This window comes from Monodelphis domestica, chromosome 3 (assembly GCF_027887165.1).
Source record: "Monodelphis domestica isolate mMonDom1 chromosome 3, mMonDom1.pri, whole genome shotgun sequence".
In the NCBI taxonomy this organism is placed as follows: Eukaryota; Metazoa; Chordata; class Mammalia; order Didelphimorphia; family Didelphidae; genus Monodelphis; species Monodelphis domestica.
This window is the reverse complement of record NC_077229.1, coordinates 458,396,961-458,414,872: the sequence shown is the minus strand read 5'-3', so window position 1 is coordinate 458,414,872 and position 17,912 is coordinate 458,396,961. Positions and strand designations below refer to the sequence as shown.

The window sequence follows — 17,912 nt, the reverse complement described above, 5'->3', positions numbered from 1 at the left end:
TAGTATACATGCCAGACCTTTGGGAAGGGAAAGACTTTAAAACCAAGCAAGACATAGAAGGAGTCACAAAATGCAAAATAAATAATTTTGACTACATCAAATTAAAAATGTTTTGTACAAATAAAACCAATATAACTAAAATCAGAAGGGAAACAACAAATTGGGAATCAATCTTTATAAAAACCTCTGACAAAGGTTTAATTACTCAAATTTGCAAAGAGCTAAATCAATTGTACAAAATATCAAGCCATTCTCCAATTGATAAATGGGCAAGGGATATGAACAGGCAGTTCTCAGCCAAAGAAATCAAAACTATTAATAAGCACATGAAAAAGTGCTCTACATCTCTTATAATCAGAGAGATGCAAATCAAAACAACTCTGAGGTATCCCCTCACACCAAGCAGATTGGCTAACATGACAGCTATGGAAAGTAATGAATGCTGGAGGGGATGTGGCAAAGTAGGGACATTAATTCATTGCTGGTGGAGTTGTGAACCGATCCAACCATTCTGGAGGGCAATTTGGAACTATGCCCAAAGGGCGATAAAAAACTGTCTGCCCTTTGATCTAGCCATAGCACTGCTGGGTTTGTACCCCAAAGAGATAATAAGGAAAAAGACTTGTACAAGAATATTCATAGCTGCACTCTTTGTGGTAGCCAAAAATTGGAAAATGAGGGGATGCCCTTCAATTGGGGAATGGCTGAACAAATTGTGGTATATGTTGGTGATGGGATACTATTGTGCTAAAAGGAATAATAAAGTGGAGGAATTCCATGGAGACTGCAACAACCTCCAGGAAGTGATGCAGAGCGAAAGGAGCAGAACCAGGAAAACATTGTATACAGAGACTGATACACTGTGGTACAATCGAAGGTAATCAACTCCTCCACTAGGGACAATGCAATGTCTCTGAACAATTTGCAGGGGTCTAAAAAACACTATCCACAAGCAGAGGATAAACTGTGGGAGTAAAAACACTGATGAAAAGCAATTGCTTGACTAAAGGGGCTGAGAGGAAGTGACTGAGGAGAGACTCTAAATGAACACTCTAGTGCAAATACCAACAACATGGAAATGGGTTCGAACCAAGAACACATGTGAAACCCAGTGGAATTGTGCGCCGGCTATGGGAGAAGTGGTGGGAGGGGGGCGGGGGGGGAGGAAATGATAATGATCATTGTTTCCAATGAATAATGTTTGTAAATAACCAAATAAAATAATGTTTAAAAAGTCAAAAAAATATTAATTAATTGCCTACTATGTGCTATACTATACTATACTATACTATACTATACTATACTATACTATACTATACTATACTATACTATACTATACTATACTATACTATGCTATGCTATACTATACTATACTATACTATACTATACTATACTATACTATACTATACTATACTATACAGTATAATATATACTATAATGCTCGGAACTGGAAGTTCAAATACTAGTTGAAAAAGTTCAGGAGTTGGCCTTTTAGGGAATAGCAATTTTCTGAGCCTTGGGCTTCTGAGACAAGGAATTTTCACATTGTACAAAGCAGCAGCAACAAGATACTAATATTCATTAAATGGAGGACCTGAACTCTGTAATTCACTATTACAATGAAGAGAGATGGAGAGAAAGAAACAAACAGACAACAGACAGAGACAGAGAGACAGAGAGAGATGATATATATATATATATATATATATTTAAAAAGAGAGAGAGAGAGAGAGAGAGAGAGAGAGAGAGAGAGAGAGAGAGAGAGAGAGAGAGAGAGAGAGAGAGAGAGAGAGAGAGAGAGAGAGAGAGAGAGAAAGGGGGGCAGAGAGGTACTGTATTCCTGTATTTCAGATGTGGATCAAAGATATACATTCTGCTGCTTTTTGCATTTTTTTTATCCTTGGGAATCCCAAGGAATATCTTCCTTTTTAACAGAGGCAAAGGTTCCTATTTCTCACAATATAGGTAAGGGGAGGAATGAGGCTGATGGGCCACCTCTTACTTAGTTATCACCAATTAAAGATGTCTTGGAATGTTCAAGAGAGAGGCTGGATAATGAGTTCCTAAAAAAATCTATTTGTTAAGCTGCCTAGCCCAGATCAGGTTATTATATCTCTTTATCAGTTAAGATACTGGCTAACCAACAAATCTGATCTAATAAATAAACTTATGTTCTTACCCAATCAGACTATTGATATGATTTTAACCATGATAACATCATAATGTGATATCCTGATTTATATGTGAATTGGTTTCAAGTGAGACAGAGTTGCAAAAGTTATCAGCCTCACTCTTTCTTCCAGTCAGTCACCCAAGTTCAGTGGTAAGACAATAAACAGGATGACTGGTGATGGTCTGGAATGCAGTGGATAATCTTGGCATCTTCCATATCCCACCAAGCTTTAAATATTCTGTAATACTTGCTTCAGCTGCCTTCTTGGCCATTTGAACAAAATTTTCTCATCTGCCTATTCCAATGGAGAAAATCTAAACATACCTGGAATAAACATTCTATCTCACCTATAGGTTTGAGGACTGTCAGATCTGTTTTAGTCTACCAGAGAAAATGGATGCTGGGCATAGGTAAAGAGGGAAAAGCATTCTAGATCTGTCATTCAACATATTATCAACCACCATATGATCCCACACAATAGTATTCATTCAAATGTACAAAAAACAGGGACCCTCTAGAGAGGGAGGGGAACTCTGTCATTTTGCTCATGAGCTCTTCTGAGTTTTGAAGAGTTTTTGTAGCTTTTTATAAGCTCCTGCAAGGCCGTTACATTTTCTGAAAGGGGAGGAAAGATGGAAGAACATAGAGAAAAGGGGAATAAAAGTTGTCCTTTTATTGATAAACTTCTTAATAAAGAAATATAATTCCTATATAAATATATGCCAGTAAGGACTTTTTTTTTGCCAATATCTATGAATACATAAGCTTTAATCAGGTAATTAAGGATAGATAGAGATTGTGCAGATATATATTTGGAAACAGTCTCAATACTGAAATCAGTTGAAGTAAGGCCATAGGGTCGGGGCTCTCAATCATGGGTTTATAATTATGTGTGTATATATATTTTAATAACTTAGAGCCAGATACCTAATCTGTCTCTTGGAGAATTTCTTAGAGCCAGGTAGCTAAACAAGAGCTTTCCTAGTAAAGAAAACACAAGCAGTGAAGAATACCTATTAGGTCATGCAAGCATTTGTTTTGCCAATGTATGACTGATGCTTACTACATAATTCCTCTGCCTTTTCCAAACCAATTTGAAATGGCTCAAGGAAAGTCCCCTTGGCAGATTGTTTCAAATTCACAAATCTCACCCTTAGAAATTTTTTCCTGAGATTCAGCCTAAGTGTCTCTCCTCTAACTTCACCCTCATAAAACATTATCCATAACTGTTTCTTACTTTCCATGGACTTTTGTACTTTTTGCAAATATTGCATTGCTACTTAGGTATAAATATATATAATAATTAGACATTTATAAACAGTACACAACTGAAATGAGGAAAAGAGGCTAATATATTCTGAACCAAAATATTCCAACAGTATCATCTGGTCATTATGGAATGGTTCAAATTACAGGTTGGTATTGATGCTAAAACATGAAAAAAACATTAGATTGCACAGAAAGAGAAAATTCAAAAACAATTAGTTGTGGATCTTACCTTGATTTATGCAATAAGTATATTCCTGGAAAGATACATACATATGTACATACATACACTCCCTTTTTATTTTTATCTATGTGGATGACATTGTGCTGATTGTATAAAGAAATAGAAACTACAGGGCTTCCTCAATATGCTCTACAACCACTCAAGAAATAAGCACAAACACTATCATGTAATTATATAATCTCAGTGTTGAAAGGGACATAAGGCGCTAACTAAATTAACCCATACTTGAATATAATCCTCCGAATAATATATCTAATATTTAGTCTGTGCTGAAAGACCTCCAAGGAAGAAGAAGCTACTACCTCACAAGGCAGCTCATTCCACTTTTGAATACTTTTGTCTGAAAGTACTTTACAACATGCCTAAATTTGTGTTTTTGCAGTTACTACACAGATGCTCATAGGTCTACCCTATAAGACTACAAATAACAAATTTTTCCTCTCTTCTATTTGAGAATCCTTGAAATATTTGTCTCTATCTCCAGCATAGCAACTAGCACTGATCCTTAATAAATGCTTGCTGATTGACTAATTGAAGACAGGTATCTCCACGTCTTTTCTTCTCCAGGCTAATGATCTATATTTCTTTAAATGATGCTCATACAACATGAGAAGAACCTTCACCCATATGGCTGCCTAATTCTAGCAACTACCCACCTTATTAGGGGCAGCTAACACAGTGGATAGAGTGCTAGGCCTGAAGTCAGACTCATCTTCCTGAGTTCTGTGGGCAAGTCACTTAACCCTGTTTGCCTCAATTCCTGATCTGTAAAATAAGGTAGAGAAGAAAACGTTAAACTACTCCAGTATCTGTCAAGGAAGCCCCACATGGAGTCATAAAGTGTTGGGACACAACAACAACATTTAAATGAACTTTTCTGGAAATTTATAAAAGTTCACAAATGAGGTATGGTGGTGTGGTGAATAAAGAGTTAGCTCTGAAGGAAGACCCAAATCAAGTAGAGCCTCTGACACTATATAGGATGTATGATCCTGGGAACAAATCCCTTATCCTTTCAACCCTATGGGCAATACACTAAAGTGTTAAGTTACAAAGAAGGTAACAACCTACATTAGCAAGAGGGTGTTTCCTAGTCTAGGAGTTTCCTAGACCAGTGAAATAAAAGATCAAGTCCTTATCACTATATCCATGAATAACCTTACTAAAACTGATAATATCAAATAGTACCCTATCATTATGAATATTACTATTTTGATGAATATTACTATTGTTGCATATGGCATCAAAAGCAAATTTACTTTAAATTCTGACTGATAGTGCCAAAGAATCATGTCACAGAAAATCATTGAATGAAAAAATATTACATAAATGTGTAAACTAAAGAAAGTACTCTCTTATTATAAAGAAAAGATTATAGTACAGTATGAGAGATGAAAATAACATCTCAATGAGCCTTGAAATTCTTTGAAGGAATTCCAGGTGCCAGAACCAACAGATCACACCTGAGATGACCTCCAACAGACAGTAAACAACTGAGTAGGTTCCTTTAGCCAATACAATTGGAAGGAATTTGATAAGGACTCAGAAAACAAGGGAACTCGGGTTGCCAACAAATTTCAGTAACTTGTAGTTACTCAGAATCCTTGAGAATTTTGTTGGCGAACCTATGGCACATGTGTAGGAGGGAGCTGCTCCTCTCCCCCCTCTGCATGGGTCTGAGGATATTTCTCATAGGCCTTACCCCCTCTGCCCAGCATCCAGTGGAAGTGCTTCCTCCCTCCCCTGTCTAGGGTAAGGCTGGGGGCTCATATGCAAAGTAAGGGCTGTAGTTTGGGCACTTGGTTTCTAAAAGGTCCACCATCACTGCTCTAAATGGTCAATACTTAAAGAATAAATGAACAATTTCTCTTGTTTCCATTCCTTATTTCCTATTCCCAGTACTGCCACCTTAATCTAGTGTTGTATCATACCACATTTGTAGTACTGTAGTACTCTCCTCTCTAGTCTTGTTACTTCCAGTTTCTTCCTACTTCAATTGTTTCCTTATACCAGACTTGGATTAATCTATCAAAAATACTTTTATCGCCTAAATACTGAGATTCAACAACATTCAAGGTCAATCTTGTATTTCAGTGTTCCTTTGATACTGATTTAGTATAGGTCTTCCTTCTCTAATTTTAGGAACAATTTTTATAACCTGCTTCTCAGTCACTCACAGTCTAATAGGGAGAACAATATGTGAAAAGAAGTTAAAAATACAGTATGGGTTGGGGTTTACCTGGCATGGGGACATGATGAGTCCTACAGCCAGGGTAGGAAATGATCTGAGGAAGTAAGAATTTCAGAGCTGATTTCATCTTTGGGAATGATGAGTTTCTGAAGATTATGAAGAGTGAGAAAACAGCTGGAATTAAGAGGGAATATTTGGTTGTTTTTTTTTTTTTTATTTGAAAGAAGTCAGTATTAAATCTGTCTGGGTTAGGATTTTGTTATTTTGTTTTGCTCAGAATTCACTTATAATAATTTTTTCACTTTTCTTGTATGAGAAAAAGTTATTTGGGCTATCTATTTTCTGTTTATTTAATTTTCATTACATGATCATTTAAGTTTACAATGTGGTTGCCAGATAATACACCATATATTTTCCTTTATTTCAACTTCAGTTCTGTGAATTTTCCTTTTCTATTTTTGATTACTAATGTTTTTTCTCTTAAAAAACCAAATCAGTTAACTTTTTTAGTAATTTAAAAATAACAGCTTTTGTTTCTAGCCCAATTGTTTTCTATTTAACGTTCTGTTTGTCAAACATTAATTTTAATGTCTTTTCTGATTGTTTTAAAAGATTGTTTTAAAATTACTTATTTCTATTTCTTTTTTGAAGTAACCTCTTTTGTTCATAAGAGTATACACTGACATAAATTTTCCATAAGGTTTACCTTAACTGCATTCTGTGTATTTTGGTATTCTTTCTTCTTGTTATTCTTTTAAATGTAATTTTAATTCTTTCTATGACTTGACCTTTAATTCACTTATTATTTAGGATATTATTTAGGCTTTTGTTTTTCAACATCAATTTATGTCACTACAATTTTTATTCATTTTTCCTTTGCTTTTTTATCTAGACCTTTAATTTTACCAATATCCTTATAAGGAAACTACTATTATCAATCCAGATCAATAAATTGTTCCGTAATTCATAGAGTTACATGGGGGACTTAAAGGTAAAGTGATTCAGAATTACATAGCCATTATGATTCTGAAGCAGGTCTTGAATCTTAACTTCAAGGCTAGAGCTCTAGCCACTCTGTCAGAATTGCTCTCATTTTTCTTTTGCTATTAAAAAATGTCATTACATGATGGCACATAAAGGATGTGATTAAGATTTGTCTTTCTGTGTTTAGGAATTATTTATGCTTTGTCTTATGATCAGTTTTGGGGTATCATGTGGGAGAAGCCTGAAGACATTCATTCTATATGGTTCCCATTCAAATGTATAAATTCTTTCTTGTTTACTTTGCTATTAGACTTGTCAAGTTCTGACAAAAGAAAATTAAAGTCTTGTAGAATGGGTATCATATTATCTTTCTTTTTTAAATTAAAATTTCCTTTGGGAAATTGGTTGCTAGACTACATTTCATATTGACAATATTTTATGGATTCTAATATTATAAGGCAATATGGCATAGTAGACAGAAGATTATATCTAATATCAGAAGGATATAGATTCAAATCCTACATCTCACATTTACTAAACTCTCTAAGACTCAGGCAATGCTATATTACTAAAGCAATAATCAATTCTTCTACCAATGAAGTCACAGATTCTTGACCTACTATTCATTATCTATGATGTCTGAGGACATAAGGTCTTTTACCTCTCTTAAAAGTAAGTAATAGTATAGGAGTAGAACCTATGATCTCATTAGTATAGAAAACTCACAGGTGAGGAAATTCTCTCTACAAATATAGGCTAGCATTTTCTTTGCAACTTATAGTTTTAGAGAGTTGCCTAGAGAACTGAGAGTTTATGCCACTTATTCAAAATCATATTACCAGCATATCAGAGGTGGCATATGAACCTAGGTCTTCCTGACTTAGAGATAACTTCTAGGAAAGCAGAGAGTTGGGGGGAAAAGAATTCACAACAAGTATCTTTGATAAAGGTCTCATTTCTCACTATGTAAAGAACTAAATCATGTTTATAAAAAAAAATGTCATTCTCAAATTGTTAATGAATTGGTGATATGAATAGGCAGTTTTCAGAAGAAGAAATCAAAACCATCTATGAAAAAATGCTCTAAATCAATCATGATTAGAGAAATGCAAATTAAATTAAAACAACTGAGATATCACATCACCTACCAATTAGCTCATATGACAGAAAAGGAAAATGATAAATGTGAAAGGAGATGCAGGAAAATTGGGGCATTAGTGCACTACTGGTGGAGTTGTGATCTTATCCAATCATTCTGGAGGGCAATCAGGAACTATGCTCAAAGGGGTCTAAAATTGTACATACCCGTTGATCCAGCATTACTAGATCTGTATCTCAAAGAGATTTTTTTTTTAAAGGGAAAAGGACCTATTTGCACAAAAATATTTATAACTTTTTTTGTGTGTGTGATAGCAAAGAATTAGAAATTGGAAGGGCTATCCATCAGCTGGAAAATAGTTAAATGGCTGAACAAGTTATGATATTTGACCTTAATGGAATACTATTGTTCTATGAGGAATGCCAAACAGGATGATTCTGGAAAAGCCTGGAGAGACTTACATGAACTGATGTAAGGTGAAGTGAACAGAACCAGAACAACATTGAGTAATAGCAATATTTTCTGAAGAACTACTGTGAATGACTTGGTTCTTTTCATCAATACAATAATCCAAAATAATCCCCAAAACTCATGATGAAAAATGCCATCTAACTTGAGAGAAAGAACTGGTAGAATTCAAATGCAGACCAAATACTATATTTCATTTTCTTTCTTCTTTTTTTCCTTTTTTTTAGTTTGGGATCTCTTCCACAAAATTACTAACATGGAAAAATGTTTTACATAATTATGCATATAAAACTATATCAAATTGCTTACCATCTCAGGTACACAGAAGGCATGGGAAGGAGTGAAAGAAGAGTAGAAAGAAGGGGGAGAATTTAGAACTCAATTTTGAAAAAGTGAATGTTAAAAAATGTTTTTACATGTAATTGGGAAAAAATAAAGTATTATAAAAAGAGATAACTTCTTTATTTGATATGCCATGCTACCTCTCAATAATATGTATATTTACTATTACCTTAATAGAAATCATGATTGTAATTCTTTTATGTTTAGTTTTAGCTAAAGTATAGTAACTTATAACCTTTCTTTTTGAATTTGTATGAGATTTTCTATATGTACTTTCAATACTTCAAGCAGTGTGTTTCTTAATAGCAGTAAGTTTTGGAGATTTGTTTTCCAATTTATTCTTCAATATGTTTATTTTTTGTTGGTGAATTAGATCTATTAGCATATAAAGCTGGTTTAGTTAAGTGTGATTTCCCCTCCATTAGCCATAATGACTGCTTTGTTTTTAAAGGACCCATCTTATCCTAAGAACAAACCTATAGTCTCCCATCCATAGCAAACACACTAAAATAATCTTCCTTAGCAACAATCTCCCCTTAATTATTGCACTCCTCTCACCTACCACTGAAGACAGACCTGGAATTTTGTTATATATTATTCTCTTTTCTGAAAATAAATTTTGGTGCTTTTCTTTAAGAGATTTCTTATATTATTCCCATTTACTTTATGTGAGCATCTTTTTAACTTACTGATTTCTTTAGTTTTTATTAGTTTTGCTTTGTGGCATTCAATAATATTCATATTTACTACAATTCTTTTATTTTACTTAGATCATTTTTTACTGTCCTATGTCATGAGAGAGTAATTTTAGTGATAATTAGTCACTCTACCATTTTGTTTTAAAATGTAGCAAAGGACGTTGAAACTAATTCAGCAAAATTCTGGTCCACTATGGAATTTGATTAAGTTGATAGCAGTCCAGGACTCAGTCAACAAGCATTTCTTGAGTGCCTACCATGTGTCACCCACTGAGCTAAGTACTAGGAATGCAAAAAAAGGAAAAAAATAGTTCCTGCTCCTAAACAGCTATCACAGTCTAATGAAGGAGATAACATTAAACACTTATACATCTATGTGTAAATAAGAGATATATGAGATAAAGTGGAAATAATCTCAGAAAGAAGTCATTACTATTAAGAAGGGCTGAAAAGGCTTTTTGCAAAAAGGCTAGACTTCAGATTGACATGGGCATTGTACCCACAGAAACTCAGGCAAACTATTATCAGGGAAATTCCCTGGCTCCCTTACATCCTCCTGACTCTGAGCCTAAAAACATCCAATGACCCCTCTAGGGTCCTGAGATGATTGTCCTCCTTTGATCATCCTCTAGATTTAAGATGGACAGAGAGATGCATCTCCAGGCTACACCTCAATCCTATCAGACATCTGTTTGTTCCCTAAAACTAAGGAATCTTTATGTCTCCAGGCAGACTCCAGTCAGATGATCACCCCACCTCACCAAACGCCTGAGTAACTAACACTCTCTGTTGTAAAAAGTGTAAAATCCCTAGAACTGATGTTGTCAGGGGGAACAGCTTTTCCATTCGTGCTGTCCTCCCAAGCAACTGCTCCCCATCTTGCTATCCTCCTGGCTATTCTCAACATTAATCTCTAAATTAATACATTTCTCTTTTTGTTTTTAAGCTAAGTTTTGGAATCTTGCATTCTTGCAAAAAGTATCCTACCCGAACTCCAGATGAGTCTTAAATGAAGCCAGAGAGGCCAGCAGACAGAGATGAGATGAGTGTTTCAGACATGGTGGATAGACAGTGACGGTGTTCAGTCAGAAGACAGAATCCAGAAGAAATATTAAGTTTTGTGTGCTTGTTTATATATATCTATGTAGATATATATATGGATATGTATATACAATCCATATATTCTACATATATAGATATATATTAAATATTCAAGCATTAAAGTCCAGCAGTTTCATATTGAAGAACTATCTTACATAGCATAAAGATATATTCTAAGCATCTGCTTCATGGTTTGGAAAAAATAATATGAGATGGATTTGCTTTTAATGACTATATAATTTTGTCAACAAAAAAAAAAAACTATCCAATATTGAGAATATACAGAACACACTAATTTGGTAAGTGACAGAATGAGGGAAACAAGTTTCAATTATATGACTAGAAATAGTGAAAAAGAAGGAAAACTCCATTTAAACTACATTAAAGATGAGGGAAGAAGAAAAAAAACATTATATTTAAATGCATCAAGTAAAATTTAAGTATTATACATTTGTGATAGTAGAACTATACAGTTTACCTAGCTACATCTAGGCCTTACCAACCTAAGCCTTCAGTATATGTCCTTGATCCCATTCCCTCCTATCCTTTCTAAAAGATTCGTTCTTGCATCATCCCCTCATTCTATGTCTATGTTTTGGTTCTTTCCCCGCTGTCTAAGAATATACCCAAGCCACATGTGTAGATTCAATAACACTTTTAGCAATTAAAGAGTAATTAAAATAGTTTCAATGAAATAAATGTTTCCATGAAAGTTATACAACTGATCCTTAATGGATATTCTTACACTCAATAAACATGATTATTTTTCATTTTGATGTCATCTTCAAATTCAGTTTTATTTACTGAAAAAAAATTACTAAACTAAAATAACTTTAAATGTAACATTTAAATGTCTCCTATAAAATGAGCAATCACAGAAAGCATGGCACCCCAGGTAGAATGCTAGATCTGGCATCATTAAGTCCTGGGTTCAAAACCCATTGACTAGCTATATAATCCTGGGCAAGTCACTTAATATCACAAAGTCTAAACATCATCTTCTATAAAATGAGAATAAAAGTAGCATCTATTTTATAGAGTGGTTAAGAGGCTCAAATGAGATAATGTATATAAAATCCTTTGCAAGTCTTAAAGCACCTTCACAAATGTCAGCTATTATTATCATTAATTAAAAATGAAGATGACTCTAAAGATATTAGGATAAATAAAGAAGATACCAAAGGCAAACTGTTGCAATAACTGAAAAACAACAGCTTTATTCTATAAGCTAAAGAGTATCAAAGATGAATTGGTTTTTTCCACCTAAACAAAAAGATAGACAGAAGATGGATGAATAGATGCATGGATGGATAAAGGGAGTGAAGGAAGAAGGAAAAGAAAGAGAAAAGAAAGGAAGAAAGAAGTATCTATCTATCTATATATTTGGGAAAAGAATTTCATGAAATTTTTATTACTCCTGCAATCTCAACTACCTATAATATTGGAAATGCTTAAACTTTTCAATAAAAAGTGGCATTTCCTTATAAATTCTCTTATCTTTTTGCAAAAACTGAATGCCAAACAAAAATTTTCCAACTCATGCCAGCACACACTTGAAAATCATGATAAAGCACTGGCAGAAGACAAATAAAACTCATTATAGTGGGCAATCTTTTCTTCCAAAGTTGTTCTTTTTCATCTAGAAACAATCCTCTACATTCAGATCACCCAAAGCCACAGACACATGGCAATAATATAGGTTTTATACTTACTCTTTTTAAAGTAAGTTTATTTAGTTTTCTTACTTGGCTTTTTTTTTAATAAGTGTTCAAACCTGTCAGTGTTTTCCCCTCCTAGATATGCCATTTATCTTTAATATGTTTTTCCTTTTGAATAGATTAAACTTAACACTCATATTACCTATTCAAAAGGAAAAACATATTAAAGATAAATGGCATATCTAGGAGGGGAAAACACTGACAGGCTTGAACACTTGAATTGAAATTAATGAAATCAATAAGGACAAATATAAAAGCTTATAGGTAGGTTAAAATAATCAAGTTCACAAGTGTAGGATAAAGAAAACATGATTACATAAAATTATCTGAAAGAAATAGTCTGTGAACTCAGTATGAGTCAGTCATGTGATGTGGCAGTCAAAAAAATTAATATAGTCTTGGACATCATTAAGGAAGGCATAGTTCTAGGAATAAGGGGCTTATATAGCCCCTGCTTATACTGCCTACAATTCTGCCCACTTTGGTTTAACGATACTGATAAAGAGTGTCCAAAAGAGAAGAACTAAAACAATGAAAGGCTAAGAGTCGGTCATTAAAAAGATTACTTAAGGGGATAGCTGGGTGGCTCAAGTGGATTGAGAGTCAGGCCCAGAGAAGGGAGGTTCTGGGTTCAAATGTGACTTCAGACACTTCCTAGCTGTGTGACCCTGGACAAGTCACTTAAACCCCATTGTCTAGCCCTTAGCACTCTTCTGCCTTGGAGTCAATATACACAGTATTAAAAGATTACTTAAAGGAACTGGGGGCAGCCTAAAGGAAATGAGACCTGAAAGCCATACCATAGCTGCATTCAGGTCTTCAAAGGACTATTATATGAAAAAGAGATTAGACTTGTTCAGTTTGTTCCCAAAAGAAAGATTTAGAAGGAATGGGTAGAAGTTGCAAAGGGTAAAACTGGCCTTGAAATCAGGACAAATTCCCTAACCACTGGAGCTCTCCAGATCCAGAATGGGCTTCCAAGAGAAGTAGCAGGTTCCTCTTTCACTGGAGGTCTTCAAGTAGAGACAGCATTGTCAGATATTGGATATGGGTTAGACTAAAACAGCTGAGGTCCCTTCCAGTTCTCAAATTCTATGATGCTGTGACACTGTTACTTTCCAATGTTGTCTGTATGCATATAGAAAATACTACTGATAAATCAATCTGGTATATGTATGTGGCTATTTTTTAACACTTGTTAATAAGTAGGTGTGAATGCTTTCCTTTGACACAAAGTTTTTATCTTGAATGTGAGCATATATATAGTCATGTAGATATAAAAGAATTAAAAATTAAACACATACATTTGAACATACACAGATGTATATGCTCCATTAAATTCTTACTCTAATTCTTCTTTTTAAGGTAGAGGTAACCCTGGGTACTCAAAGGTACAACACAGTTTTGGAAAAGCCTTGAGTCTAGACTCAGTGAAAAAAATGAATATGTACTATTCAAATATGTGTCTAACTAAATTGTTTAGCTAAATTAAGAGGGTAAGGACATTTAATTCATATAGAAATAGGGGAGTGTGATCTTTGTTCAAGTTAGTTCAAATATAAAATATCTCTAATAATTTATATTTATACATGAAACTTGAGCTAGATTCCATTCATTACTGGCCTCATACATGAATGAGCATCCAGAGATTAACAAAAGACAAACAATCCAGTCTCTGGGAGGTTGCAAAATCATTTGCACATTTTTAACATGAATTTATTTAATTTCGTTTTTATTTCAGTGTTTTCTAACTATATATGTTAAGAAAATGCCCTCACTTTTTTTTTCCTTTTAAACATTATTTTATTTGGTCATTTTCAAACATTATTCATTAGAAACAAAGATAATTTTCTTTTCCTCCTCCCCTCCTCCCACCACCCCTGCCAATGGTGATGCATGATTCCTCTGGGTATCACATGTGTCCTCGCTCCAATCTCATTTCAAATGCCCTCACTTTTGCTGGAATATACTTGATTTGTTTTATGGTATGCTGTGGTTTAATTTAAACAGGGAAACATATTAAATTAACATTTAAAGTTATTCTTTTCTGCTCTTTCAACAACACTTCTCCAAGCACGTTCTGACACTACTCTGTCCAAATGTATACAACTTTCAAACTAACTTTGACAGAGCTACTCCATAACACAAATATCTCTAAAAATTGATATTATTAAATGCTGATGAAACTTATTCCTGAAAAATCTTTCACAGATCTTTGACTAGAAGCTTTTTAATGCAATATTTTAATTGTACCTACACTCAAAAATTCGTGTTTATAAGCCATATATTCTAATCACAATGTGCTATTTGCTTTCTATAGTCAACATAATTAATACTTGTTGAAAGTTTTGACATCTTATAAGAAATATTATGAAAATTTTACTTACAGAAACATTTTTCAGGTTTCTTGAATAGGAGAAATTGCAGTTCTCTTTAGAAAAATCAAATTTGTACACATTAGCTGGTTCTGTTCCCAGAACCAATGCTTTTTTCAGTTCATCAACATACTTGTCTCTTTCCATTGCCATGTCATCAGCTTCTCTGGAAATCTCAGATGTAGTCACTATGAGAAAATATTAGTGATTTTTTAAAGTCTTAAAACAAAAATCTAACTATAAAAATATATATACTTATCAGTTGTAATCTACTTTTTGCTACCAGAACTAACATATTTAAATGTGAAGTAAGAAAATCAATCTCAACAACCATTTAAAAACTATTTTACAAAAAATGTGAAGGATGGAGGCCTAGCATTATCAGATCTCAAACTATACTATAAAGTAGTGATCATCAAAACAATAAGGTACTGGCTTAGAGATAGAAGGATGGATCAATGGAAGAGACTAGGAGTAAATGATGTGTAAAGGAAAACTTTGTCAAGTTCTGAACTTTCTGTCATTGAGTTTGAACAAACAGCAGGTGGAATGTTAGAGTGAAGACATTGACAAGACAGTTGGTGGGGGAAGGGGCAATTGGAAGTGGCAGTTAGTCTTATGACAAGGACTTCCTACCGGGCCCTGGAACTGGAAGAAGCTTTTCTCCCTGTATCTGGATAGAAGTGGCTCTATTCCTGATTTTCCCAACTGGGTGTTCTACTTGGATCCCTGTGATCATGTTCATTGGACAAAAGGACTTCAGGGAAGCAATTTGGACTGTTAGGTCTTTAGGGTTATCAGCCCAAAGAGACAGGACTAATCAGCTCTGAATGTCAGAACTTTTCTCTATCTTGCTGTCTACTGCTAAGACTTTGAAATTAAGAAAGCTAGCACAGATATAGCATTGGCAGGAATAAGAGGAACCCTTCAACCTGTGAGGCCTGGCCTCAGCTCAAAAGCTGAGAGAGATGAAAAAAATCCCTATTCCCTCTTCCCTGATACCTCTCCAATCCAAATTTGTTATTAAAATTTATCTTTATTTGAATATTACAGTCAGATAAGAGGACTATCATTTTCAGAGGACATAGAGGGAGCTGAACCTCAGGACAGCCATTCAACTATAAACAGTTCTTATTGGACCCCTACAGGGCAACTAAGTCTGGGGGAAGGCTTGTCCCTCAGGAGGGTCTGTGCTTACCTGCTCTGGGGTATCTGCAACATCCATCTATAGAGAAGACATCGCCTCAGGCTATCATAAGTGGCCCATTTCTCGGGAACCCCATTTTTCAAAATAGCCTCTCGGCAGGGGGCATTTCTCTCTTTTTACCTCACCAGCAGCCATATTCCCTCTTTCCCTTCAACTCCTCCATTCCCTATTACAAAACCTTCCATATCCCCTGTTCTTCAATCCCACCCATTTTCCCTATAAATATTACAATGACCATAGCAAGATAGCATTTGATGAACGCAAAGATCCCAGTTTTGGGGACAAGAACCCAATATCTGACAAAAACTGCTAGGAGAATTGGAAAACAGTATGGGAGAAATTAGGTTTAGATCAACATCTTATACCATATACCAGGATTAATTCAGAATGGGGAAATTACTTAAATAAAAAGAGGAAAATAATGAACAAATTAGGTGAATGTAGAATGGTAAAACTGTAAGATATGTGGGAAAGGAAGGGATTTAAGACCAAGCAGGAGATAGAGCATTACAAAATATAAAATGAATAATTTTGATTACATTAAATTAAAAAGTTTCTGTACAAATAAAACCAATGCAACCAAAAGTAGAAGGGGAGAAACAAATTGGGAAAGAATTAAAAAAAAAACCCTCTGAAAAAGGTCCAATTTCTCAAATGTATGAGTTAAGTTAAATGTACAAGAAATCAAGCCATTCCCCAATTGACAAATGGTCAAAGGATATGAATAGGCAGTTTTCAGATGAAGAAATCAAAACTATTAATAAGCACATGAAAAAGTATTCTAAATCCCTCCTAATTGGAGAAGAAATGCAAATCAAAACAACTCTGAGGTAAGACCTCACACTTAGCAAATTGGTCAATATGAAAGTAAAGGAATATAATAAATGTTGAAGGGGATGTGGCAAAATTGAGACACTAACGCATTGCTGGTGGAGTTGTGAATTGATCCAACCATTATTCTGAAAGGCAATTTGTAATTATGCCCAATGTATACCCTTTGATGCAGCAATACCACTACTAGGTTTGTACACCAAAGAGATGATAAGGAAAAATACTTGTATGAAAATATTCATACCCACACAACTTCTTTGTGGTGGCAAAAAATTGTAAAATGAGTGGTTGTCCCTCAATTGAGTTGATAAATGGCTGAACAAATTGTGGTATATGATGGTGATGGAATATTATTGTACTATAACGAATGATGATCTGGAGGATTTCTATATGAACTGGGAGAACCTCAATGAACTGATGAAGAGTGAAATGAGAATAACCAGGAGAACATTATACACAGAAATTAAAACATTGTGGAACAATTCAATGTAAGTTTTTGAATGCTACTATTAGCAATGCAAAAAGCCAAGACACTCCTGAAGGACCCATGGGAAAGAATGCTAACCACAATAAGAGAAAGAACTATGGGATAAGAAATGCAAAAGAAAAATATATGACATACCTTATCACCTGTATATATGGGTATGTGATTTGGGGTTTAGGCTATAAAAGATCACTCTATAGCAAAAATTAATAATTTGGAAATCAGTATCAAGTGACAACATTTGTACAACTCAGTGGAATTGCTTGTTGGCTCTGGGAGAGGAGTGTATGGGGTGTTCAGGGAGGGGTAGTATCACTGGTATGGAGGGCTTGTCGTGCCCTCTTAGGGCAGCTCTCCAGCCTCTGACCCTCACCTGACACCCAGCTCTCACTTGTGGCTCCCAGTAGCTGCTAGCATGCAGCAGCAGCCATACCCCGGGCAACGGCTTCGACAGGCTGGCTAAACCGTGTGAGGGTAGCCATTGGGTCGTCATAGACCCCTGGTGAACCAGGGCTTTGCTTACCCAGCATGTGAAGACTGTTTCGGCGGAACAGGCGGAAGAAACCAATGAGAAGGTTCAACGGCTGAGATGTCGAGGCAGCAAAGCACTGTGGAATGCTTAGGGTGCTTTGGAGCACAAAGACAACACAGCCATCCAATGCAGCTGAGGAAGTCTCCAGGTGTAACAACTTTTCGTACCACTGGACCCAGGCTTCCAATGCCGAGAGAGT

The 17,912-nt window shown here is 34.9% G+C and overlaps 1 protein-coding gene across 7 annotated transcripts in view; it reads right to left on the bottom strand.

The window, feature by feature from the left end:
- Positions 1-17,912, bottom strand: part of XRCC4 (X-ray repair cross complementing 4) — a 433,707-nt gene that overhangs the window by 342,295 nt on the left and 73,500 nt on the right. For all 7 annotated transcript variants that reach the window (XR_008917883.1, XR_008917882.1, XM_007487355.3 and 4 more), the window contains one exon: positions 14,672-14,847. Coding sequence is in view for 5 of the 7 variants with exons in the window: in XM_007487355.3 (XP_007487417.2) it covers positions 14,672-14,847 (176 nt within the window). In the remaining 2 variants the exon portion in view is untranslated. The remainder of the gene's footprint in view (positions 1-14,671; positions 14,848-17,912) is intronic.